Source organism: Dermacentor silvarum, chromosome 3, assembly GCF_013339745.2.
Source record: "Dermacentor silvarum isolate Dsil-2018 chromosome 3, BIME_Dsil_1.4, whole genome shotgun sequence".
Classification (NCBI taxonomy): domain Eukaryota; kingdom Metazoa; phylum Arthropoda; class Arachnida; order Ixodida; family Ixodidae; genus Dermacentor; species Dermacentor silvarum.
In genome coordinates, this window is record NC_051156.1 from 64,790,999 (window position 1) to 64,816,540 (window position 25,542).

The 25,542-nt window shown below is 45.6% G+C and overlaps 1 protein-coding gene across 1 annotated transcript in view; it reads left to right on the forward strand.

The window, feature by feature from the left end:
• Nucleotides 1–25,542, forward strand: part of LOC119444441 (trafficking protein particle complex subunit 11-like) — a 141,415-nt gene that overhangs the window by 66,751 nt on the left and 49,122 nt on the right. The window contains exons 10-16 of the mRNA XM_049664594.1: nt 1,680–1,734; nt 11,836–11,981; nt 14,263–14,324; nt 15,350–15,485; nt 21,272–21,344; nt 22,552–22,609; nt 24,864–25,001. Of these exons, the coding sequence (XP_049520551.1) occupies nt 1,680–1,734; nt 11,836–11,981; nt 14,263–14,324; nt 15,350–15,485; nt 21,272–21,344; nt 22,552–22,609; nt 24,864–25,001 (668 nt within the window). The remainder of the gene's footprint in view (nt 1–1,679; nt 1,735–11,835; nt 11,982–14,262; nt 14,325–15,349; nt 15,486–21,271; nt 21,345–22,551; nt 22,610–24,863; nt 25,002–25,542) is intronic.

Below are 25,542 nucleotides of genomic sequence, written 5' to 3' on the forward strand. Positions count from 1 at the left end.
TCTGCATTTTTCAAATGACTCCATAACAATCGCAAATGGTATAAGGGCCCATACTTTAACTAACCACTTTGCTAGTTTGTCCTGCAACACATACAATTCTCCGGAATGCCAAGAATGCGTGACGCGACTTGTTGCTGCTACCTTAACATGTAAAATGACTTGTCGTTTCAATTAGCTTTTTTAATCGGACAAAGTAACGCATCGCCATGCTGTGCAGGAACTCTTTCTGTCGCCATCCATGGTTGCAACCCATCTTGTGATGACAATGGCTATTGTTGCTGACTAGGCTGGCTCTGATAGTACGCTGTTGCGAACACACTTTTGGTTTTAGATTCGTATCGGATTGCACTGACCAGACAGTTTTCAGACAAAATTTCCTGGAGAAAAAAGACATGCGATAAAATCAATTAAATACTGTAATGATTGATTGTGAGCTAGTGTTTTTGACGGAAGATTACGTGTGTTTGATGCCTCCCCTGCAACCTAAGTGCAGCCAAGATGGACGTTGCCACTGTGGAGTCACCACTGGATGAGGGAAAGAGAGAAAGCAGAGATGAAGGTCACCATTAGGGTCGGGGGCATGTGTGATGACCAGTCAAGTTCGAATTATCTGGCAAAGGCTAATTTCGGGATCTAAATAACGAAAGTAAGTTTGGTCCCATAGAAATGTATGGACGCCGGCCGTGACCTTCAGTCCGGACCAAACTGAAAACTATAAATAACCATAGTTGAATTAACAGAAGGCTACTGTATTTAAATTTGCTTTCCAATCTTACGAATATATTCTTTGCAGCAAAGAAGCGTCACCTTGACGAAGAAGGAAAAAATATATTTGCAGCGAAGATTGGACAACAGAAAATAATTAGTACATTTATGAGCAAAAGTTTTGTGCATTTTTGTCATGAGTTATTATGTATACTCTATGACTGTCATTGAAGATTCAGTTGGTAGTTCAGAAATGTGTCATTTCCTTCCATGGTGTCAAAGTGTCTGCTGAATTCCCGGAAAGATTGGGCCAGCTAGCTAAGCTGGGAACCATTTTGCTGTGTAGTACTAATTTTTGTGTTGTATTGTTGTGAGCTGCGTCATTTATCTTTGTGTGCATTGTTATTGTTAAGCTACTTTCCTCTGAGGCAGTAGCCCCAATGGTAGGGCAGATAAGATGGTCAAAGATAAGCACTAGTTGCCTCTGCCCACCAAATTCTTAAGGGCAATCTTCATTTCATTCTGTTACATTTATTTGCTCTCAGTGCCATAACATTACAGAGGAGTAAGTAGTACATACAAACAAAAACTGTTAAAATGCAACGCAGCAGAATCTCGTGCAGTGACTGGGCATGCCAGTTTTGAAAGGGCTGGTGGCATTCATGGATGTGACGAAGGCATGAGGGCGCTTCCATTCGATGCTTATGGCTTGGAATAAATAACTTAAAAAGTGAGAAAATAACGGGAGAATCTTAGACCGGTGGCCATTGTGAGAAGAAACATGAGGATGGTATTGAGAGTTTCACGTAGAATGGCAGCTGAAAGGCGATATTGAGTGGAAAAGGCAAAGCTGAGCTGTTTTATGATGGAGTGAAATATTGGGCAAATAAGAAACTGATTTGAATAATTTGACTTTTGCTGTGATAAAGCTGATTCATTTTTGTCTCCCATCACCACCTTGCCTTGTTACCCAGTGGTGCAGATAGCAGAGGAGTACTACTCCAGTTCGGACTACGACAAGGCTCTCAGGTGAGAATATTGCATTGCCTGCACCTTATGTGGAGTCAGTGCTGTGTTGCCTAATGCAAAGCACTGGGTATGTGCTGCAAATATGAAGAAACCAAAAGACAAAAATGTTTCGACAAAGCTCTGCTTCTGCTGATAGGACAATTTATGTAACATGTACCTGTGCGAGAGGTTGCTATGATAGGTGGCATACTGGAGGACTGTGGGCACATTTTCACCACCTCATAGGGTGCCTCGATGCCCAGCGCCGCCGTCCAGGGTGGAGACAACCCCGCTGGCGCCGCCATATTGAGTCACACGAGCTGAGACTCAGCTACGCTTGCGTTCATAAATAGTGTTACTCGCGGCGCACTTCCAAGTGCTTTGCCTTGATGAGGATTTTTTTATCGGTATCGCATCTGCACATCTTTATAACCAATAGCCGTTAACTCGTCGAAGGTCCAAGACGTAAACGTATGGCGCCGGGAACATGCCCCAAGTTGCCTTATTCAATTTATATTTAATATGCCGTGTGTATGTTTGAAATATGCACAATTTTTTTGCGCTTCGATGCTTGGTATATAAGGTTTGCGACCCCCTGTGTGTGGAAGTTTTTCTTTTTCGCTGTTGTATTTTGGTTTACCTGTCACGCCTCCTTTACCGTAGCCAGCCACTCGCGCACGGCAGTTAGTTTTTCTTGCGTTGCGCGTGCTCTTCGCGTTCGTTGCAATTATTTGACGATATCTACGCGCAATCTTGCTTTTTTTTGCCCACAAAACTGTGTGCTGACAGGATTAAGCTGGTGTAAAAATAACTGCGATGTGAAAATAAGGTTTCGTTAGTGCTGTAGAGAAACATGTAACGTAACTTGTCTGTGTCAATCTTGCGTAGTACACACAAGAAACCAAACGATGCACAAAATACATTTACTTATAACGTCTAGTACAATCAATCATGAAAGAGATATGTACATGAAAAATTATATGTACTGTATGGCGCCTGAAGGTTATGTTGAAAGACGAGATAAAAAAAAAAAAATCGCAAGGTAGGCTCGACACAATTCGGGATAGTGAGAGTTTTTTTTTTTAATTTATTCATTACATGGGGGGGGTTTCAAGTGACTACATCAACCTTATTACACACAATATAAATCGAAAACAAGAATACAAACAAGAAAGCGCAACCGCGGGTAATATTAATCAAGATATCCAGCCAGAATACATCAGCTACCATCGAATATGTCGCATCAGCCAAACACATCGATGGTGAGTACAGAACATTTTATAAATAACCATTAGAACACTGATAACTACATTGAAAAAATAAACAACACTGCATACATATCGCGTACAAAAACCGTAAATGAAACTAAGACAGTCAAATACAGATTAGCAATGTTTTTCACTTCGAAAATATGGTCCATGATGATGTAGGGCTGTTGACTTTAACAGACGGCGCCCATCCTGTCGATTTCCCTCGTACTGGTCCTCTTCAAAGTGTTTATAAGTACAAGTAAAACAACAAAAGTGATTATTGATATGAAAAGTTGCCTTGTAAATAAGGGAACCCATTACAGTGCTTAAAAATAAATTTTCGCAGAAGTAATGCTGTATTACCTCGCTTCACACATTTCGAAGAAATGCACAGGCTACAACAGACACCATGCCAGAAAGCGCCGAAACATTTTGGTCACATGATTCCCCTTAACTCTACTACACTTGGGCATACCGTGCACAGGCATTTCAAGACCGTCACAGTACCCACTACGATCGGGAATGAGCACGAATGACCATCGGCTTACGAGCACCACGCTACAAATATATTCGTCTAAAAAATCAGCTATATAACGTAACAACCTGAGATCCGCAAGATATCTGCTGAGAATAGAGAAAATCACAATGCTTCGCTTGCCACGTACATAACAGCCGCTCTCCCTAGAAGAAGCACTGCGTTCTTTAGTCCCAAATAACCAGTAGCGAAAAAAGAAACTGAGGGGAAAAAAAAGAAAGAAACAAGAGACACACGATGTGTGCTTCCCGTGAAAAAGTAAAATAGGTGGTTTACATGACAATTTGTAGCTAATGTAAGGCTATTTCGCGGCGAAGCATTTTCGTCAGTTCTTAAAATAAGGGTACTACAGTAAAAGCTCGATGATACGATCACGGCTAATACGAATTTCCGGATGATACGAATTTTTCTGTGGTCCCGGCCGAGCCCCATTACTTTGCAACGTGCTGGAGAACGGTTGTTACGAATCGATTTACAGCCTGCGTCGGTTGATACGAATAAACGCCGCCCCACCGACCGCCGCGAAAGACAACAGCGCGCAGTCACGCGCTTTCTCTCCTCTTTTGGTGCAGAGGCGCGGCGCCGGACAGCGCGGACTCCGCGACTGGGCGCGAAGAGTTTGAAGCGGTGGCGCTTCAAGAAATAAATGCTTTTTACGTACATGTGCCTGAGTGAGTTCACCTCTGACTCTTTAATTTAGCTACAGTCGAATCTCGTTAATTCGAACACGCTTATTTCGAACATACCGCGCACCAACAATGCTCTTAGCAGCACGCCAAATAACGCGGCGGCGCCTCCGACCGGCATTGCTCCGACACCGCCATAGAGCAAAAGCTCAGGAGACCCCTCAATGCCGCGCGCGAAGGAACGGGGGGGGGGAAAAAAAAAAACCCGCGGCGGAAATTTCCCCCTCTCTCAAATTGCAAGGTCGCCGTTTCTGCATCGTGCCCGAACAAGCGTGTACGTGCCGACTAGAGTGTTCTAGACAACCGTATTCTAGCACACACTAGTGCCGACGTCTCAGCCACGCGGATAAAATGGCAGTGAACCCTTCTCCTCTATTTTCTAGTCACATGTTGACCTTGCACGCTGCGGCAGCAGCGCAGAGGGAAGCAGCGGCGGAGGCACAGTCGGGCCAACGAAACTGCCACGCCCGCAAACGCTCGCTTCCCAATAACGGCAGAAAACGAAACTTCAGGGGGCGGCTAAAATAAGCTGGCGCCAGCACGGCGGCGGGCGCGCACGGAGATATGCACATGGAGTTGAAGGTGAGAGAGCTACGAGGGAGTTGAGAGGGAGGGCGAGGGGAGCCACCGAAGCGGCGGAGTTGACGGTGCCAAATCCGCTTCCCTGCCGCCCTCCTCCCTCACCTTCGGCGGTCTCCGTGCGCACCCGTGTGCCGGCGCCGCCCGCTCGCTCCTTGAAGCTTCGTTTTTTGTCGTTATGGGGAAGCGACCGTTAGCCGGTGTGGGCAGTTTCGTGGCCCGCGCTTGCTATGCGCTTGCGCGCCGCGATATTTCACGACTCGCACCTTTCGTGCTTCGTGCTATGGTGCACGAATACTTCAAAAATACGTCCTTTTAATTCGAACAAATTTTCTGGCCCCTTCGAGTTCGAATTATCGAGATTCGACAGTAGTTTTAATTGTTTCGATGATACGAATTTCGGCTAATACGAATATTTTTCGTGACCCCATGAGATTCGTATCATCGAGCTTTTACTGTACTCGCATAGACTGCGCCGATCAAAACGGCAAAAGCCTATGCGACGCGCGCTCGCAAACAATAGGCTACTCAGCATCGGTGCAGTGCTTAGTTCGTGAGGGAACGTAGGTACGTGAGCGAGATCAGAGAATACTTTCTTATTTAAATGAAAAACACGATGCGATAGTCTAAACTTTCTTGACACTTACCTCGCAAATGTAGGAGCTATTCGTTGCCTTCCAGTGATACCGCTTTACTTGGGTTTCCCATCTCTTCCTTCGCTCTGGGTCCCGGGGGAAGCGTAAACAACGAAGCCCTTTACACGTCGATCCGGTGCACTTGGGAACACAACAGCCCGTCATGTCGACTCGATGCACTTTACAAGCTTGTCATTCATGCGGCTGAATACTGTCCAGCAAGTAGAAGCGTCAGCGAAGCATCCGCGCGCACTGTGTCTCGAACTAAGCACCGGCACCAAGCACTCGCAACCGCTCGCTGTGACTCAAGATGGCGTCGCAGCGAGAAAGCGGCGGCGCGGGTGCGGTCAAAGGATGGCACCACCCTTAACGGCGGCGCTGGCATCGAGGCACCCTACCACCTCATAATTTAGGTGGGCACCAAAATTTTTTGCTCTAGGGCTTTTTAATTATATCTTCATTGGAACACTGCTGGTATGCCCTGGAGTTGAAACCACAACCTTGTGCCCAGCAGCAGAATGACAAACACTGAGCCTTCACGGTGTATAATTCTTAAGAGGAAGCATTACCTTGGGCCAACTTTGATTTCGGTATTCACATAAAGTAAGACCTTAAAATGAACACCACAAACATTTCAGATTAACAAACTTGTTTAAGAAATCCAGTGCCAACTGCTTGTAGCTTTACATAAAAATATTTCAGTACTGTGAACTTCAGAATACCGAACTTTTCAGAATAATGATTGTTATTTAATTTCCGTGTGATGTTAAGAACATGTCGTAATGCCATCGTCATCATTGCATCGTCGTCATACAGTCGCCGTCATGCATTGTTGTTGTGATGCCGTCGTGGTCGTTCTTTCGACGTCATTGTAACTGGTCATCTTACTCTTGCCATGTCGTCGTCGTCACGCCATCGTCAGAACACAGTTGTCATTAAACCATTGTCGTCGTGACATAATTTCTTTTTCACTATTCTATTGCAATCAAGCTGTCGTCCTTCACTCAGGATTTTGCTGCCGTTGTTATGTCGTCGTCGTAATTGTGTCATCATCAGACATTTGTCATCACGCATTCGTTGTCATGCTGTCTAACCGCAGTGGTGTCCTAGTGGTAGAGCATCTGCCTCGTATGCGGGAGGTACTGTGTTCAAATCCCGGTGTCGCCTAGAACCCACCGGTTTTTTCTAATGGGTAGAGATGTTCCTGGGTGCTCGGCTATTGAGGGGGTTCACATCTCGAAAGAGGACCCAATAGAGATATCACGAGTTGTCTCTGGGCACCTCTTGTCCAACCACAGACAGCCTTGTTGAAGAGCATCCGCCGCAGCTGTGCGCGGCAAGTGCTGCAGCCAGGTCATCATCCTCATCATCATCACCCTATATTTATGTCCACTGCAGGATGAAGGCCTCTCCCTGTGATCTCCAATTACTCCTTTCTTGCACTACCTGATTCCAACTTGCACCTGCAAAAGTAGAACGATACCTATCAAGAAAGGAGTCAGGCAAGGAGACACAATCTCTCCAATGCTATTCACTGCATGCTTAGAAGAAGTATGCAAGCTCTTAGACTTGGAAGGCTTAGGAATGAGGATTAATGGCGAATATCACAGCAACCTTCGGTTTGCAGATGACATTGTCCTATTCAGCAACAATGGAGACGAATTACAACAAATGATTGAGGACCTTAACCGAGAAAATGTAAGAGTGGGGTTGAAGATTAATATGCAGAAAACAAAGGTAATGTTAAATAGCCTGGCAAGGGAACAAGAATTCAGGATTGCCAGTCAACCTCTAGAGTCTGTAAAGGAGTACGTTTATCTAGGTCAATTACTCACAGGGGAACCTGATCATGAGAAAGAAATTTACAGAAGAATAAAATTAGGTTGGAGTGCATACAGCAGGCATTGCCATATCCTCACTGGGAGCTTACCACTGGGCTTCTTCGATTTTCCACTTCTGGCTGCCCGCGGGCAGCCAGAGCCAGCCAGAGTGCCTTCGGTTTTCTCGGGTTGCTTCACCCACCGCGTGACGCACTTCCACCGCTCGTTCGTTTTACTCGGGCTGGACGCTTCTGGCTACCCAAGTTTTCTGGCTAGCAGATGACAAAAAGTGGCGATGAGCGCTCGCCGTCATCTTTGTGGGGACTTGGCGGATTGCAACGCGAACGCTTGAGGACTTTTCTTGCGTCGAACGCTAGCGCGCGCTGCCTCGGCTGACGTGGTTTTAGACTTGGTCTCAGTGAGCGCTCGCGTACTCGTCGGCGCAATTCCCGACGTCGGCGCAGTGCATGGATCGCTGATTGCATTACTTCTAGCATTATCTTACTAGGGTTCTAACGCACCGTTCCGCCTTGCAAGGCAGTGTGGCGGCGAACCAATTGAAGCTTTCTTTTGTGCGTGTGTGTGTCCCGTGAATGCTTCTTCCCGGTTGTAAACAGTGCGCTGCGCTCTCGATCATGCTTGCATGGTATCCTCATCGTGTTCCACGCAAGTTGTCCGCGAAGTTGTAGACGCTTATTCCCACACATTGCGGTGCCTTTTCGGTTCATCTTTTTCTGGTGGTATCCCTTTTCACATCGCCCGCGTATATGTGGCAATGACTTTTTTTTCTGCAGTTAGCAAAGGCGTCGCAGCTAGCCTGTGTTCGCTCCATCTCTCCGTCGTATGCTTGGGTGGTAGCTCGAAACCGCTATAGGCCGTTGATGTTAAATGAATGCAAAGGCTGAGATGAGTAATGGCCACACGTACATTACCTAGCTTTATTAATGTTCTCATGATCGACCAATACTATTTTAGTGTGAAGCTTCTTGCTGGTCACAAGCGGTGTGCATTTTCATGCGCCAGCCGCTGCCCCAGCCAAAACAAACATTCTGAAATCGAATTCAAGCATATCGGCACGAAATTTTGTGCATAGAAAGCGTGCCCGATATCCTGCTTTTTCGTGTCTTGTCAAATGATTTCAAATGACTCCGGTGGCCGACGTGATTGCCGCGACTAGGCATTCTTGAGCGATCGCTTTCGCTATCACTTACATGTTATTTCGCATCTAGGCATCGGACACGTCGCACGCCGTTTATTGCGCCATGCAAAGTGAGGTGCCAGTGCGCGTCCTGTGCCGAGTCGCGCGAAATCTTGCAAAAGTGATCGTATTCCCGATGGCAAGTATATATTTTCAAGCTGGCAATGCAGAAATGGGTCGTGCGAGCGGCGCCCACGCTGTCCGTTGCCATGCTGGTAGCATGTTTACGTTTATCTCACGGCCAGCTGTTCACGGGTGTTCAATTTTGCAAACTTCGGGCTACTTCGGGTTGTCTTGGCATCCCAGCCCACGTGACTTCCTATCCGAACCGGAACCAGCTGGCTGCCGTCTGGCTGCCCGTGGGCTGCCAGAACTTTGAAAATCGAAGAAGCCCACTGTCGTTGAAAAGTGTACAATCATTGCATTCTACCGGTGCTAACATATGGGGCAGAGACTTGGAGGTTAACAAAGAAGCTCGAGAACAAGTTAAGGACCGCACAAAGAGCGATGGAACAAAAAAATGTTAGGCCTAACGTTAAGAGATGGGAAGAGAGCGGTGTGAATCAGCAAAAAAAACGGGGATAGCCGATATTCTAGTTGACATTAAGCGAAAAAAATGGAGCTGGGCAGGCCATGTAATGCGTAGGATGGATAACCGGTGGACCATTAGAGTTACAGAATGGATACCCATAGAAGGGAAGCGTAGTTGAGGATGGCACAAAACTAGGTGGGATGATAAAGCTAGGAAATTTGCCACAGGGTACCTACCGGTAAAATAGGTACAAGCGTGCTCCCGGCCTGGTGCTCTGTTATTATGGGACCTCAGTGCTTGGGAAGAGGTGTTTGTTGTCAACCTGAAGGCGTCCCTAGCTCAATAGGTGCTTGGGGCGCCACATGGGAAATGGCCGCCATGGGAGCAGCCCAAACATCACTTTTTTTTCTGTGCTCACGAGGGTTTCGACGGGAGGTCAGGTAGCTGGCTCCTTCCCCAAGCGTATCGCCCCTGAGGGAAGCGGAACGCCAAGCCGGGGTACGCTTGTGCCTATTTGAACCAGTGGGTGCCTGGTGGCGGTGGGAATCGAACCCACAACCTCCCGCAGCTGAGGCGAGTGCTCTACCACTAGGCCACGGCTGCACCATTGTGGTCATTCCGTCGTCCTCGTTCTAACTTCGTCATCTGACTCTTGTCATACCGTCATCGTCACGCCATTGCCGTCATACAGTCGTCGTGATACTGTCATCATGCCATTGTCACCATGACATTGTCGTTATGCCATTGTCGTCATGCTGTTGTCATACCGCCTTCGTCGTTAAATCAGGGAGTCATTTTACTGTAATTTTATTGTCGTCACTGAGCCGTCGTCAAACTGTCATCTTCAGTGCTGATGTCATCAGCAGTATGTCATATCATCAAGCCCAACAAGTTAACCTTAATCATCATCATGCCCTCATGCTCAGTTCAAACAGTCATTGTCAAACACTCGTCGTCATGTGACAACCATCGCATGATGACGACAGCATGATGTGACCGTCAGATGAAGAAGTTAGAATGATGACAATGGAGCAACCACAACATCATTACAACAATGGAGCGATCACAACGTCATGATGCCGTTGTGATCGCTCCATTGTCATCATTCTAACTTCTTCATCTGACACTCATCATGCCGTCTTATCATGCCATCGTTGTCACACAGTTGTCCTCATGCTGTCGCCTTGACTCTATCATCATTATATCATCTCCAATTTAGAATTGTCACCGCAATGTCGTCATGCCGTCATCGTCATACTGCTGGCTTTATTCCATCGATTTAATTCCTTCTTTGACACGCTATCGTCGTCAAACAGTCGTTCTTAAGCTGTCATGCTCATGGCTATCATGCTCATAGCAAAGTGGGCCGAAACTGGAAAGAATGTATGTCGCATATAGTCGAAGTAACGAAAGTCACAGAATGACCCCTACAGGTTTATTTTTAAAATGTGTCTTTATCAATATGGTGTGTTACTACATTGCCTGAATGCTAATTACATTACCATTGACAGTTATCATCAGATGGGTTCTCCCAGAATTTTTTTCTTTTGCATTCCATTTCCTTTCAGCACAGACACCCAGTAACCAGATTTAATTTTTATAAACAATAATGTGGTTGGGGAACGTTGTAGTAAGCGGTTTATTTTACCATAGACCACACGCAAAACTTCACCATTGTTACATCCAAGTATTGTTAAAAGGGTAATGCTATAAGTGAGTTCGACTGTACATGTGTCTGTCTAATTGAAATGTTTTGGCATTTGTCCCCTCTATCCTTTTCGTGCAACCTTGTTGCAACAATTATCAGTTATAACAATTTAATTTTCTTGGCTCTTGAATGCTGCTATAAGAGGGTTCGACTGGACGTATAAAAGAGGGAAATGCTCTCATTAGACAAGTGCTGAACCAATTTAGATGAATTAATATTGCAATTAAAAAAGAACGTTGAATTCTACTGACTGTAAAGAAGTAGAATTTTGATTTAGGACTTCAAAGGTTTGACAAAAAGGGTTGCGAATTGGTAAATTGGTAAGCCAAAAGGACTAAAAAGAACTGATGTGCAAATTTGTAGCTCTGCAGCAAAAACAGATTGCAGTTCTGTAAACTGCATCTGCTAAAACTAACTAAAGCAAAAAATGTGATGTATGTTGGCAGTTTATGTTAAATTTTACAATGCTTACAGCGGTTTTGAAAAAGTCCAACTCACAAATTAGTGGTAAATTTCATAGCAATGCATTTAACAACAATTTTGTGGGCTTTAGTTGTCTCAAGAGAGGCACTATACATATTTGTGACATTCTTTTTTATGGCTCAGTTACAAGGTTTTACGCTTGACTTTTTGTTTTTCTTTTGTCATTTTCAAAAACGTTTGAGCAAAACATTTCATGGCCTAAATAAAAAATCTGCTCTCTACTGTCAGTAGATTTCGACTTCTCGTTTCAGATGCAACAAACCATCAGAATTGATGCAGTAGATACCGAGCAGAACAATTTATCTGTTCTCAAGTATTTGGATAGGAGCTCCCCTGCGGTGCTTTTAATAGTCGAACACGGAATATATCGAACCCACATAAAACGAATTATTGTGTACAACGAACAGCAGAAACACCCCCTTGAAAATTTTTGTATAAAGTTTTTATTTTATATGTTGAATTACATATATATCGAACGTTTTTGTGATCCCCGTCAGATTCGATATATCCGGGTTTGACTGTACAACGCTAGCCACTGATCAAATTGACATGTTCATCTGCTTGATGCTCCACTCTTTGTATGTCATGATGGCTGGACCTTATCGGCATCTTGTGTCATGCTGCTAGGAAGACTACACCAATCACGGTGAACTTGCAGTGTGGCGCCATTGCCCTGTGCTGTTCCTCTGCTTGCAGTATCCTGACGCACGTGCTCTGGGACTACCGTGCTGAGCGCTGGCGACCCTTGGTGTCCAACATCCTGACCACGGCCCTCAAGTGTGCCTACCTCTCGGCCAGCGTGCCGGCCTTCCTCATGCTGGGCCTGGAGTTCACTTCCAGCTGTATCCTTGCGTGGGAATTTTTGTGTGCCTGGCTGGACGTTTGGGTCACTGGTGTGGCTTCTTCTTTTGACACAGGCGCAATCATCATCCTAATCTCGTGTGCGCCTAGATCACATGCCTCTGCACATATCTGGGGGAGCAGCCATAGTTCTTTAATTACCTTCGAACTTGTCTTCAGTGTGGAAGCCGTCCTCGGAATTCATGCTGTGGTGAGGTTGCGCAGTAGGTTTTCACGCGAAATGGCAACGAAATGTTGCAGTCAAGCACCGGCATACTTTGTGGGCAGCATGGGAGCAATGAAGTATGTGCGAAGCACGGACATTCATCCATGCACACAGTGCAGATGCGGCGGCACACAGCTGTGTACAAAAGATGGTGCGGCCGGTAAGTGTGATGGCATAAACCGCTAGGTGCTGGGAAATGAACTTCATGATGATGTTAATGGTTGCCGTATTTACCCGAATCTAACTCACACCTTTTTCCTAAGAAAGTAATTCCGAAAATTGCCTGCTTGTTACAATTGAATACGAAACCAAAACATGCATTCACGGTGTTTTTAACAGCCTACTATCACAGCTGTCAGAGGCAGTGTCATCGCCATCACAAGGTCACATTTTCATGAAGGTTGCTGTGGGTTCGCTTTGTGTTCGACTACAGTCTGCAGCAGTATGCTCGGTCACTCAGTTTCAGAGATACTGTTACACAGAACTTGTGCATGAACGCAACAACAATGCCTTGAGTGCAAAGAAGACGAGGTGGCGAAGAAGCGCTGCACAAGCTGGCAGTCGGCTTGGCTGCTTTATCTCATTATATATACCGTGTATAAATGCGTTTGAAGGATGTGCGGATGTTCTAAACCTCACTTTTGCGAGATTTCGTGCGACTCGGCACTGGATGCATCGGCGTATACGTCCGCCAGCATTTCTGGCGCTGTGCCAAGCTCGATATCTACGCACAGTGCCAGGAACGCTGTCGGCCGCATACTTAAAGTCGCATAAAATTTCACATAAAATCTTGCGAAAGTGATGCTGTAAAAGCTCACTAATTTGAATTTCACGAAGCTGTTAAGCGAGTTTGAATTAGGCAAAATTTGAACTAACGAAAGTAACCAACAATGGACGCGTTTCGGACCCGAGGGCATGAAAAACATTTATTGACAAAAAAAAAAAAAATTGGTGATCACCTTCTGCATTTTTCCTTTGAAGACTATAGTGGCCACTCTCTGCTCCAATGCATAAACAGGATGCAGAAAATACTGTTAGCCCTATTCAAAGCTGAAAAATAGGAGCACAGCAGTCATTTTGAGAGTTTAGAAGTTGGGGCTTTTGCTGCGGTTCGCCATGTTTTCCTAAGCAGTCTTTATGGGAGCAGGTTCATCGTACTGGGTGTGGCTGTAGTGCCACCAAGGCCATTCAGCTATGCAGATGAGGGTCGTCAAAGAAATCATGTTGAAAACTGGGACAGCATTCCCGGAGCTATTGCGTAGAGAGATTACAAAGCATGCTTGGTAGAGGCGAACCGTGGCGGTGGGATCTTGGTTAAGGGGGAAAGGAATTCCCACTGAGTGCAGCTGTCAACTTGCTGCTGCAGAGGCCAACAACCGATAATTGCTTGCTTAAGCGGGTGATGACTGATGGCTGCCGGCAGCGAGCAACTTGGAATGCGTGCGGGGTTTGACCGAACGTCATGTGGCTCTCTCATAGGAGCAGGAGAAAGCAGGCACAATCAAATAATGTACGCGTGCTTGTTTTGTTCTTGTGGTTGTTGTGCGACTACGCGGGAGAATGTAGAGGTTGACTAAGTGACTGACCAAGCTAGACCGAGCTTTTAAAAACAAGCTCTTTGGGTGAGAGGGTGGCAGCTGTCCGGGCACAGTCTGGGCTGGTGAAAAAAACGCTTTCTCCGCTGGATGTCGGCTCTTCCTTCGTGTGGCCCATGTGCACTCGAGCCATTGCGAGGAGCCATGTCGGACCAACACCTGTCGTTGACATTTATTGTTTCCATGACTTTCAATGCTGATGGGTGCACAGGCACCACCTCTTCCTCATTGTAGTCATTGTCTTTGCCTCCTGTCTCTTAGGTGAAAGAGTGCTTACATCCTACTTGGGCAATAATGTCTTCATCTGTTAGGGCGCCATGCGGAAACAGTTCCATTTGGGATTTACACTGTGTGTTATTACTACGTGCATTTCCTGGCATAGGCACCAGTGGTGCTGCAGTGTTTCGTTGCACAACATGTTGAGGGGCGTTGGGCTCTCTACCTTGACATGTTGCTCACCAGGGATCCTGGGGACGCAGGAGGAGAAGAGCTCCGTCCAGACCAGTGTCTTCAATGTCATCGAGGTTGGCTCATTTTTACAGTCTATACCGTTTTGCACTGTACGTTGACCTGAAAGGTGGTGGCAGTTAGCGTTGACCTCGTTGTCAGTGTGCCCCTGTTCTCCAGAAGTTGCATGTTCTCCCTTTGCTATGCTTGCTCATCAAATGGTTTGTATTTTTGGGATGCAAGCAAACAGCTCATTTCAGTGAGCAGGTTATGCTCCTATGTCTTGCAGTTTCAGCAATCCTACTTTACATGTAGTAAAGCCAAGGAGTTACTCTCCTTTTCTCAATGCCACTAAATGCTAGCTTTGTTGTTCAGTGAGCCTGTTAGATGCTCTATACTGCTGGTGTTTTTCTCGAGGCCCCTATGAATCTGAAGCCAGAATGTTGAGTGGTGCTTGACTTTTATCTGTGGTAAGCCTCTGGAAAAAAGAAAAAGAGCTCAAGGGTATGTCTAGCGTGAAAGAGGTCTCCGGTGGACGATATTGCCATTTATAGACGTACTGACATCACATTTTTGACTCTTCATTCCTTGCGTTAAATAAAGGTCCAGGACCTCTAAACCCTGTAAAAAATATTCGCAAGCCTTGGAGCACTCTAAATAATTTAATATAATAGCTTTTCTACCACCAGTTTTAGTTTTGTTTCTACTGTGTTCTGACCTCAGGACGCACAAAGGGGTCCTGGCGGGGGCACATGGAGCGGTGCACCTGGAGTGGTGGGGGCGGGACACTGCAACGTTTTGACACTCGCTCTGGCTAGCTCGGTTGTTTGCCATGCTGCTACATCGGCTCTCGCAAAGAGTAGCCATGGGGAGTAGGTCACCGTCTATGTGGACGGTGACCGAGCGAGCCATAGCGAGTATTTTAGCGCCACTATCTCCTGCTCTTACGTGATCACTTTGTGTCTCATGACGTCGCAGCTCGGGAACCGCCTGGTAAACAAAACCGAAACTGGCCGTACAAAAGCTGTCGCGTAATAATAGACAAGTTTCGTACAAGAAAAAGCTGTTTTTTTTTTTCCCCTCGTCTCATTTTCGCACCTAGGGTAACCACCCAGTGGCGTTTCCCGGCATGTCACCATCCAGCATCGCCATTGCTGATGCTGCCTGGAAGGAGGCACTGTCGGAGCAGCCCAGACAGCCATTGCAGAATTTGGACATGGACCACATCATCCAGTCAGGTGGGCTGCGCAGCAGATAATGTAGCTGAACAGTTTCCCGACGAAAGAATGAATAGCGCAAACTGCAACGTAGGCATCAAGGGGAGAAAGAATAATTTATTCATACATTAATTAGGAATTCTTGTCTGCAAATATAAAAAACGGCACCTTATCAATAGGTGTGTTAAAAAGTTCTAATTATTCAGCTCTAGCTTAACGAGGTTTGCCTCACACAACAATATTTTGTTACCACTTGTGGCCAGTAATTACAACAAACACACTGCTACGTTCACAGCTTTTAAGTTTTGGAATACCATGCCATTAAGTACGAAGCAGTTATTGTCGTTAGGGGCATCAAAGTTGAACCTTTTTTCCTTTAGTGCTTTTAAATAATCCATATTAACCAATCTGTATTGCGATATTTTGCTGTGTTGATATTTTTGTCGTATATGTTACATTATTTTATTGGATGAGTTCATATGGTTACATTAATTATATTGCGTGACTTTAATGTCATTACTTGTATTTATCTGCATGCACTTTTTAACAGGAATTGCCCTGTCAGCTGTATGCTATTGGATCTCCTCATGAATAAACACCTATGCACATATTTATTTACAACGTAGATAAACTTTGATTTGGTTTGGTTTTGATTTGTAATGCACACTACAGGCACTTATTAATATAAATAATACTAGATTTGCAGAGAATATGAACTTTATTTTACCCAGCGTTTGCACCAACTACGGCAAGCAGTCATTACACTTTTCAGCTTTATCCCTCTGGAACACATTACCATTTCCTTTAAAATTGTTGAAATCTCACAGGTTTCATACAGAACTTAAGCGCTTTCTTTTAGCTTTATCCAACTCCCATTTGTCAGTGTAGTATGTTTTTTTTTTTACTTTTTTTAAAACTTTAACTGTGTTTATCTATTTATTTCCTGCATTCTTTTCATCTCCTTGGAAAAGCACCCTTTGTAGTTCTCCCTATTATTGAGTGATCTGCAGCCTTGTTCTTATGCATTAACTGCTGCATTTTTTTTCATTTATGCCTTGTCTTTTAAAAACCTGTATTATCGTAAACTTTACATGTTGCCATTGTTTATTTGTATTAATAATTCTTGTCATCATGCATAGGAGGTCCCATTTCAGTTTTTAACTACGGGACCTCCTTCTGTATATACTTACCATGTAATTAACCCCGTTTTTTTGTATTGAATAAAATTATTCTGATTCTGACTGTCTGCAAGGAAATTTTATATTGAGCAAACGCAGACATCTGAAAATTGGCAAAGTGCTCAGAATAGTGTGTGCACAGGGTAGAAGAATGACTAGCCATGTGACACCTAGACTTTGTCGAAATAGCCTAATCACAAAATTTTTGAAGAGAAAAAAACTATTCTTGCACAGACCTGAAGCTCACCGAACAAAGACTGCAGATGCAGAGCGTATGCTGCATGCTGACTTGCCTTTTTGCCAGTGACATCTGCTGTTATCCAATGTCAGAACCGTTTGCACTTACATTGAAGCACTGATGACGTGTCAGTAGTTGAAGTCCGTATCCTTGCGTGGTTTAAGGTTAGGATCATAAAGGAAAGAAGGAAGGAAGGAAGGAGGAATAGATGGATAGCACGGGGGGTTTAGCCAGTTCTCCAACCAGCTGGCTACCCTGTGCTGGGGAAGGCAAAAAGGGGAATAAAAGATAATAGAAAATAGGTGTAAAAAAAAATTGAGAATACAGCACTGCTTAAAGTCTGTCTCCGAGACCAGTTCTCCACAAGAAGCGCAACAACGCTGTCAAAGCCTTCTGTGCTGAGGATGGTCTCGGCCAGTGTCCCAGGACCCTTGCCTGTGACAAAGGGCATTTATCAAGTCCATCCAACACTCGTGAAAGTTCTTTCCTCTCCGCACTGAAGTGGGGACACTCACAGAGAAGGTGGGCGATTGTTTCCTCACAGCTACAGTTGTCGCATGTAGGGCTGTTGGCCATTCCGATCCGAAATGAGTAGGCATTTGTGAAGGCGACGCGAAGCCACGATCGGCACAGAAGCGTCTCCTCAGCTCTAGATATTCCTGACGGAAGACGGAGCTCTAGATTCGGGTCTAAGTTGTGGAGACGAGCGTTAGTAAATTCCGTCGAGTTCCACTGTGCAAGTGTGAGTTCACATGCGAGCGAACGAAGTCTTGTAGCTGTGTCTGTTCTGGATAGGGGTATAGCAGCACTGTGGAGACCATCATGAGCAGATTGCGCGGTCTTATCTGCATGGCCGTTTCCGTAGATACCGCAATGGCCTGGTATCCACTCATACGCTATGTCGTGTTTTTTTCTCTATTACGCGATGATGAAGTCTTATGTCAGCGACTAATTGTTCATTCGGTCCATGACGAAATGGTGACATAATGCATTGGAGAGTGGCCTTGGAGTAGGAGAAGATTGACCATGCCTGAGACGGTTCTTCAATTAAGAACTCTAGAGCAGCAGGGAGGGCGGCTAGTTCTGCAGCCGTCGATGATATAAAATGCGATGTGTTGAATTTTATGGTGACGTACTTCGCGGGAACAACCCGCGAAGCTTGCAGAAGAAACAACCATCCGTGTAAATGTGAAGGCGTCCGCCGTGTTTCTCATGCAGGAACAGTAGTGTGGCTTGTTGTAGGGCAAAATATGACGACGGCGTTTTCTTTTGGATTCCAGGAATGGTCAGGGGGGCTTCAAGGGGATGTAGGCACCACAACGGTAATGGGGGGTCTTGCTGCACGCATGAAGTTCAATGGAAGCACTGCACGATGCGAAGCAATAATATCGCTGAACGCAGATTGTGGCCTAGAAGTAGGAAGTGACGCGAGGTGGTGTGATGGAATCCGGGTAAAATGCTTGAGGTGCATTCTTACGGCATCAACACGAATATATGCTGTGATTGGGTGATCACGGGTGATGACGACAGTCGCTGCTGAAGTTGCGCATCTCGGAATGCCAAGGCATATTCTCAGTGCTTGAGCTTGAATTGACTGGAGGATGCGTACGTTTGTTCTTCGGGTCCTGCCCAGTGCAGGTAAGCTGTAGCGCATGAACCCGAGGAAAAGTGCAGCATAATGTTGAAGCATTGCTCGTACAGATGCACCCCATGATTTTACCGCAAGAAATCTTAGCACGTGGGTGACCATGGTCAGTCTCTTTTTCATGTAGGCAATATGAGGACTCCAGGACAGGTCGCAATCTATTATTACTCCCAGAAAGCAATGGGTCTTCTCATAACTATTAGCCTGTCCATTGATTTTAATGATGTATGGGCCCATTGCCTTGCGGGTGAATGCAACCAGCGAGCACTTCTCAGATGACAGCTCTAGTCCCCCCGTCCTTGAAGGTAGTTTGACATCTGTGTAACCGCTCTCTGAAGCCTGGCACATATGTGTAGATGCGTCACCCCTGATGCCCAGATGCAGATGTTGTCTGCGTAGGATCGTAAATTTTTTTTTGTGGTAAAAAAAGAAAAATAGGATCATAAATTTTCCCACAAGAGTTACTAGAAGGGACTCGGGCGCTACTGTTTATCGGAGTTGCAAAAGTGATGGTTCAGCCCGCATGGGAATCATGGTAAGTACATGGATTTGCCTAAACTTCGTCCTTCTGGCTTCAAAAGGCTTTAGAAATTGATCATTTTCAGCAAAACATTGTACTATAAATGCAGCGATTCACAATTGCTAAGCATGTGCGCAGTGACTAATTGCCTTCCTTTGTTTAAAGAATTATGAGGGCTTGGAAATTTTAGAAAAAATAAATTATTGTTGTTGTGACGTGCTTATATGAGAATCACCCAGTCGTTATCTTTATCAATCACCTTTTTCCTCCTAGCCCCTTTCCCTTTTAAGGCCAAGCACTTGTAGAGGTGCCTGGGCCGGGAATAAAACATTCTCTGCGCTGTTCATGTCGTGGTATCAACAGCAATAAATACCGCCGCAACAATATCCGAAGCCACAAGCCCGAAGATTGGACAAATCTATGTATTTACCCATCGTTCACACGATAGCTGAACAAGTGCAGTGCCCTACTTACCTCTAGTAATTTTTGTAGGAAATGTTGCAGTTGACTTCAGACTACTTTTGTGATTCATGATCAGGTGAGCCCACAGCATCGAATTAAGACAAGAGTCAAGGGGGGGGGGGCATGTCACTCACAGACAGGTATACAGTGGAAGGTATTTTTGTGAGGCTCAAGCTTTTCATCACATGAGGCCAACTGCACTGCCTCATGTTTTCAATCGAATAGCTTTGTTTGGTGCTTTTGCCCCATTTCGTGCTCGATGACCAGATGTTGGCGGTTGGTAGTTGGGCTTTCACCGCCGACATGCAAGTGCTGATGCAAAGACCACGTGCTTTCGCACAACTGAGTTGCAGGGTGTGTTCTTCATTGAACGCCAACTGTTATACAGCATAGACCACTTATTATGTATGTTCCCGTAGTTGAGAATTTCCACACTATGCGCGGCACCGCGCTATAACCAAAAGAATGTTTTTCAAAGGCTGTGCACCTGCAAAACATGTAGATCAAGCAACTGCGTGTGTACGGGAATCGTAGCGAACGACTCGGATGTGCCCTTACTTTCATTGGCGAGATGGTTCCTTGGCTTTACAAGTGCATAGCAGCCACTGTGAAGCATTTGGTTGACTCAGCACCAAACCACAACTTTTGCCACCGACTCCCAACGACACAGCGCTAGTTAGGCCTAGCCAGTGGGTGTGTCGGGTGGCATGCCATCACGGGAACCTCGCCCTTGATATATGTTTGTACCCGTAGATGAATACATAGAGATCTGGCGCGAGATAATGCGCACCGGTTAAACTGATGGATGTGGCTGAACTGATGGAAAGCTCGCATGTGGACAACATACCCAACTGCTGAATTTACAGAACACAGTTGAAACTGACATCGTTGCGGAGTCAAGCACTTCGTGATGATGCCCATAGCGACAGGCGAGTGCAAAACGCACTCGCAGGCTCACCCAATTTTTCCCGCAGTGCTGGAGTTGTAAAAAACAACAAAGTAATATTGCTGTTGAAGTTTGTTTTGCAAACCTGCTCTATAACTCACACATTCTTTCAGCCTTCTCCGTGTCTTGAAAAAATCAATTGGACGACTGTATTTACTTTCCGCACAAAAACTGAAGAGCCAAAGAGCAAAAGGCTTTTTTGTCGCCTAGGTGATCCCCGTGGCCCGCTGAGTCATCACGCTCCCACCGCGGTTTCTTTTCTTTTTTTTCTCCTGTACTTCTTGTTTGCGCGCTCGCTCCGCATATCCTCTTCCTCCTCCGCATCGTTCTCGTTGCCCTCTTCTTGGCCGGTGCACCTCGTTGAGAAGCACACTTGCTGTCTCACTTGTCTGCCAGATTTTCCGGCAACTGCATTATAACCGGTATTTCGTCTCGCTTGGCTGCACTATAAGCAGTATGTGTATACATTGAGTACTGTGTGAAGATAAATGGCAATCTGTAAAGACTGCACTATATCTGGTACTGCACTGTAAGCGGTTATTTTGTAAGTGGTCTGAGCTTTAGTTTTTAAAGACTCACATGCTGTGTACCTATGCTATAGCTACAGATGTGTTGGTTAACAGCTTTGTTCTCTCCAAAATGACATTATGAAACAAACGCTGCCTTAATATCTTCACTACAACAAATATGCACCTTTAAGCATGTCATTCCTTTAATAAAGTGAAGAATTTTTTAGAACCAATCGGCTATTAGCTTACGTTAGGAATTATTGTCAATGGTTTCTGCATAATTTTTTTCTTTTATTTTTCTTCCACCAGTGGAGTGCAAGGTTCAGTTTGGACACGGCGCATTCTATGCCGACCAGCGTGTCTGCCTCAAGGTCTTCATCAGGTAAAATTTCTTCTTCAGTGTCAGTGATCTGAACAAATCATAGAAGACTCAGCAGAAAGTTCTGATTAGTGCCATCTTATTAGTGCTTCGGACTTTCTATGCTGGCTTACTAGAGCCAAGCTCATTATCTAGCTTGCCACAATGTGCTTTCAAAAAGAAACAGCCCCGAACAGTTTCGTCCACTTGTGATATTTACTGGCCTTCCATTGCTGTGGTTTTCGAAGGCTGCATAATTCTTTCATCACACGGGGTGTAGTAATTTTCTTTCTGGTAATAAAGGCAGTGGCTGCGGTTGAAAATAAAGTCACATGAAAAGCACTAACGAGCACACAATCAGTCTGCGTGTGCCAATGTCCCACAGTCGAAGAGCCTGAAGCAAGTTCTTTTCGCGCCCAAGTTATCCACACTGTCAACTGGTGACAGCACTAAACCATTGCCACCATTGCGTACGTGCCATGCGGGCAAGCTGAATTCAGGAGATGCGAAAGCTATGCAGGGGAAGATGAAAATGGGCTAACAGGATACAGTTAAGCGCCCGCCAAAAGCTGATAGGGGTATGTCAGGATGTCCTACGAAGAGGACATGCCTTGAGCCCTGACCAGCTTCGGTTTCTTAATTGGAACATATGCCCTAAAGCAATTGAATTTAATTTTTCAAAATCAATTTAGGGTTCTGTGGACAATAATCACACATTTTCTGTTGTCTGCCACTGCAATAAACCTTGGTCAGTAGATACAGTGCAACCTCATTGATACGATCATGTTTCGTATGTTTTCCAGGCGCCAACGTTTGTGATTGAGAACACAGAAAATGACCCGATACATTTACGCTTCTTTTTTACTAGTTAATATGTTCCCGGAAAAAGTAATCTTTCGGCATCATTCATTACATCGCCAAACTGCGATCGTATGATACGTTTTCCGGCTGCTAGATCCCATGTGAACAAGACAAGGTGTGAGGCATGTGTGATCGAGAGCAGTAGGCACGCACCACGGCAGCTTCCCTGCAATGCTCGCCCGCCCGCTTCAGGAGAAAATTCCTGCACGCGCCTAATTTCCTCTTCCAGTACTGGCAAATCTCCTTGCAACTCATTGTACGACACATTCACAGCTATCGCTGCTAACCTTATTACGATAAGCATCTACTCATATTTGTTTCACAGTGTGTGTGGCACTCCTCTCATGCAACCTCATTTCCTTGTGATCAGGTCCAACTGTCCTCTTCCAATCAAGGCCAGTGGGCTGAAGGTGCACTTCAACAACCAGGTATTGTTGACTTCAATGTTCAGTGCTTCAGCGTTGATATATGTATATGTATATTTTTTTCGGAGGTGTGGGTCAGTGCTCAAAGTTTACTTAAGTTCACAGTGTGGCATAATATGTGTGACAAAGGGGCATTGCTGTGTTAAAAAAAAAGTACTGGCATCACATTTACGACCTTTCATATTCTGCAAAAATGTGTGTTCAGGGCCTCAAAACCCTTGAAAAAGTACTGGCAAGACTCGGGGCACCCTAAGTAATATACTATGTTAATAGCTTTTCTACGAACCAGCATGTGTATGTGTGGTGATGTCATGACACAAAAAGGTGGTTACATGGTAACAGCACATTACAACGTTTTGGCATTCACTCCAACCTGCTTGTGGGTCTGGCATCCCACTTCATCTGGCCATGCAGTGAGTAGTAGCATAGCCAGCCGCCAAGTGAGCCAGCGTAAATGCCAAAATGTTGTGATGTCCTGTTACCATGTGACCACATCTTGTGTCATGACATCATAACACATACATCTGCTAGGAAAACAAAACTGAAACTGGTTCGTAGAAAAGCTATCAACATACTAAATTATTTTGGATGCTCTGAGGCTTGCCAGTATCTGTTTGTTTCAAAGCCCTGCACCTTCATTTAATGTAGAAAATGAAAGGTCGTAAATGTAATGTCAGTAATCCTTTAATTGAATTCAGTATTTGGAATGTTGCTGAGGTGAAATTCATTCAGCTATCTTGTGTCAACTTGTAGCGGTCTGTAATGCTGGTACTATATTAAGATGCCCATGAGTGGACACCTAGTCACCCTTGTTTGTGTTTGTTGTCATTTCAGTTGTCTCTTTGTAGTTAGTGCATAATGCATCTAGCGCATGGGTTCTCAAAGTGGGTTCCGCGGAACCTACGGGTTCCGCAGGCCCCTGCTCGGGGTTCCGCGAGCCACTGATAAATTTTCCCTGGTCCCGCTCCCGACAAGTGTCTAAAACGGCGAACACGAGGTGCGCTTGATCCAAAGAACCTCCATTACCCATGCCCGAGTGTCAAAAAGCACATCACAGTGCGTAACAGCAACGCGCGAACTGCGCAATAAACCTCTGAGAACGGGCAGCGTGCCTAAGCTTTCGCACTTGAATCTCGGAGGCCGTAACTTACCACCATGCGCCTTTCTCCTATTTGTAGATAGGGTAGGTGCCGATAGCGTGCGCACTGACCTATACGTTGAAGGGAAAAAAAAAAAAAAAACGCGGAGCACCGCAAATGCGCGCCGCAGAAGAGCAAGAACGGCGTAGCGTCCAACCGAAATGAAGCGGCGCAGTCCGCATCGCCGTGGTCCTCAGCGGCAATCGTACGCGGCACGTGACTGACAGCGTCACGTGCCGCGCCTTTAGGCACGAAACGCCGAAGCGCTTCGTGCCTAATTGTGCCTTTAAAGCCTTTATTCTTGCGTTTATCGCCACGCGTAACACCGCGTTGGCGGCTAGCCGCGTGCCTCCGTAAGTGCGTAGTCGCTATCTCTGATCGCGTCGATAACCACCGCAGTTTCGTCCGCAGCGGTTGCGGCAAATAGTTTCATTTTCACTCGATGCGCGCGTCGGCTGCGTGCCTTCACAACTGCTTAGTCACCTCCCATGGCAGCGTCGATAGCGACCGCAGTTTCGTCCGCACTTCTTGCAGCGAAAGGTAGTTTCGTTTTGACTTAATGCGTGCGTCAGCCGCCTGCCTTCTGAACCGCAAGATCGCCGTCCATGATCGCGTCGATAGCGGCCGCGGTTTCGTCGACAGCGGTTGCGGCAAGCAGTAGTTTCGCTTTTACTCAGTGAAAAGCTGTCAAAGATAAAAAGCACCGGCTACATTGCGATGGACGGACAATTTGTTGGCGAGCAGCTGGGTGGCGAAAAAATAATCGGGATGTGCGCCCGTTGGTGCAAAGCGCGTCTCAGATGAAAACGCGCGCCGCGAAGGATGTCGAGAGGCCTTCGCCGCTGCTAGCGCTAATCAGACATGGGATGAAGAGAATTTCAGCTTCCGCACTGGTCTTGTGCTAAATAGAAACAAGATTTGACGATTCATTGAGTAAATAAAAGCGTGTTGACGTAGTGCAGCATCTGTTTGTTTTCTTGATACCCTCGATAATTCGGTTAAATCGGGGGGGGGGGTTCCTTGGCACTTTATGGAGCTTAGCAGGGTTCCCTGGGATGAACGTACCTGAGAACCCCTGATCTAGCGGCATGTATATATGTATCGATTTCTGCTGACAGCACTACAACAACTTCTGCATCGTCGAGGAGGGTGATCCAGCTGCAGCCATAGGCAGCCTACACCTGGTGCCACGGAGGACACAGTCCTTCTCCTTTGCATTCCTGCCACGGTCATGTGACATCAACAGCGACATCCAGGTCTGGAATTTGCAGCCCTTGTGCTGCAAATTTGCAGCCCTTGTGCTGCAATGATTAGATGTGCAATTGAGTCTCCATTATATAACAGTCACATCTGACACGAAATACCTTCGTTATGTCAGGTATTCGTTACACATCAATATCAGCGAGAAATGTTTGAGATTTACTTCGTTATATCTAACAATCTTGTTCATACTCAATAAATTTTTTTAGCATTTCTTATATCAAAATTTGATTAGCAGAAGTCTCAATTTACAGTTCAATACTGGGTCACATACATGGCATGCGTCTTCATCACGAACCACTTACATGGCATGTGGCTTCTTCCTGGGCCACATAGGCAACATGTGGTTTTTAATGGGCCGCATACTCAGCATATCTCTTCCATGTAGGCTACATACATGGCCTGTGGCTATCCACAGGCCACATAATTGCAATTTTGGCTGGAGAGTCTAGACATGATGCACATTAACACGAGGTGATGCGGCCCAATAACAGTCACCACGAGCTCTCCGCTTACCAACAGAATCCCATCAGTTGC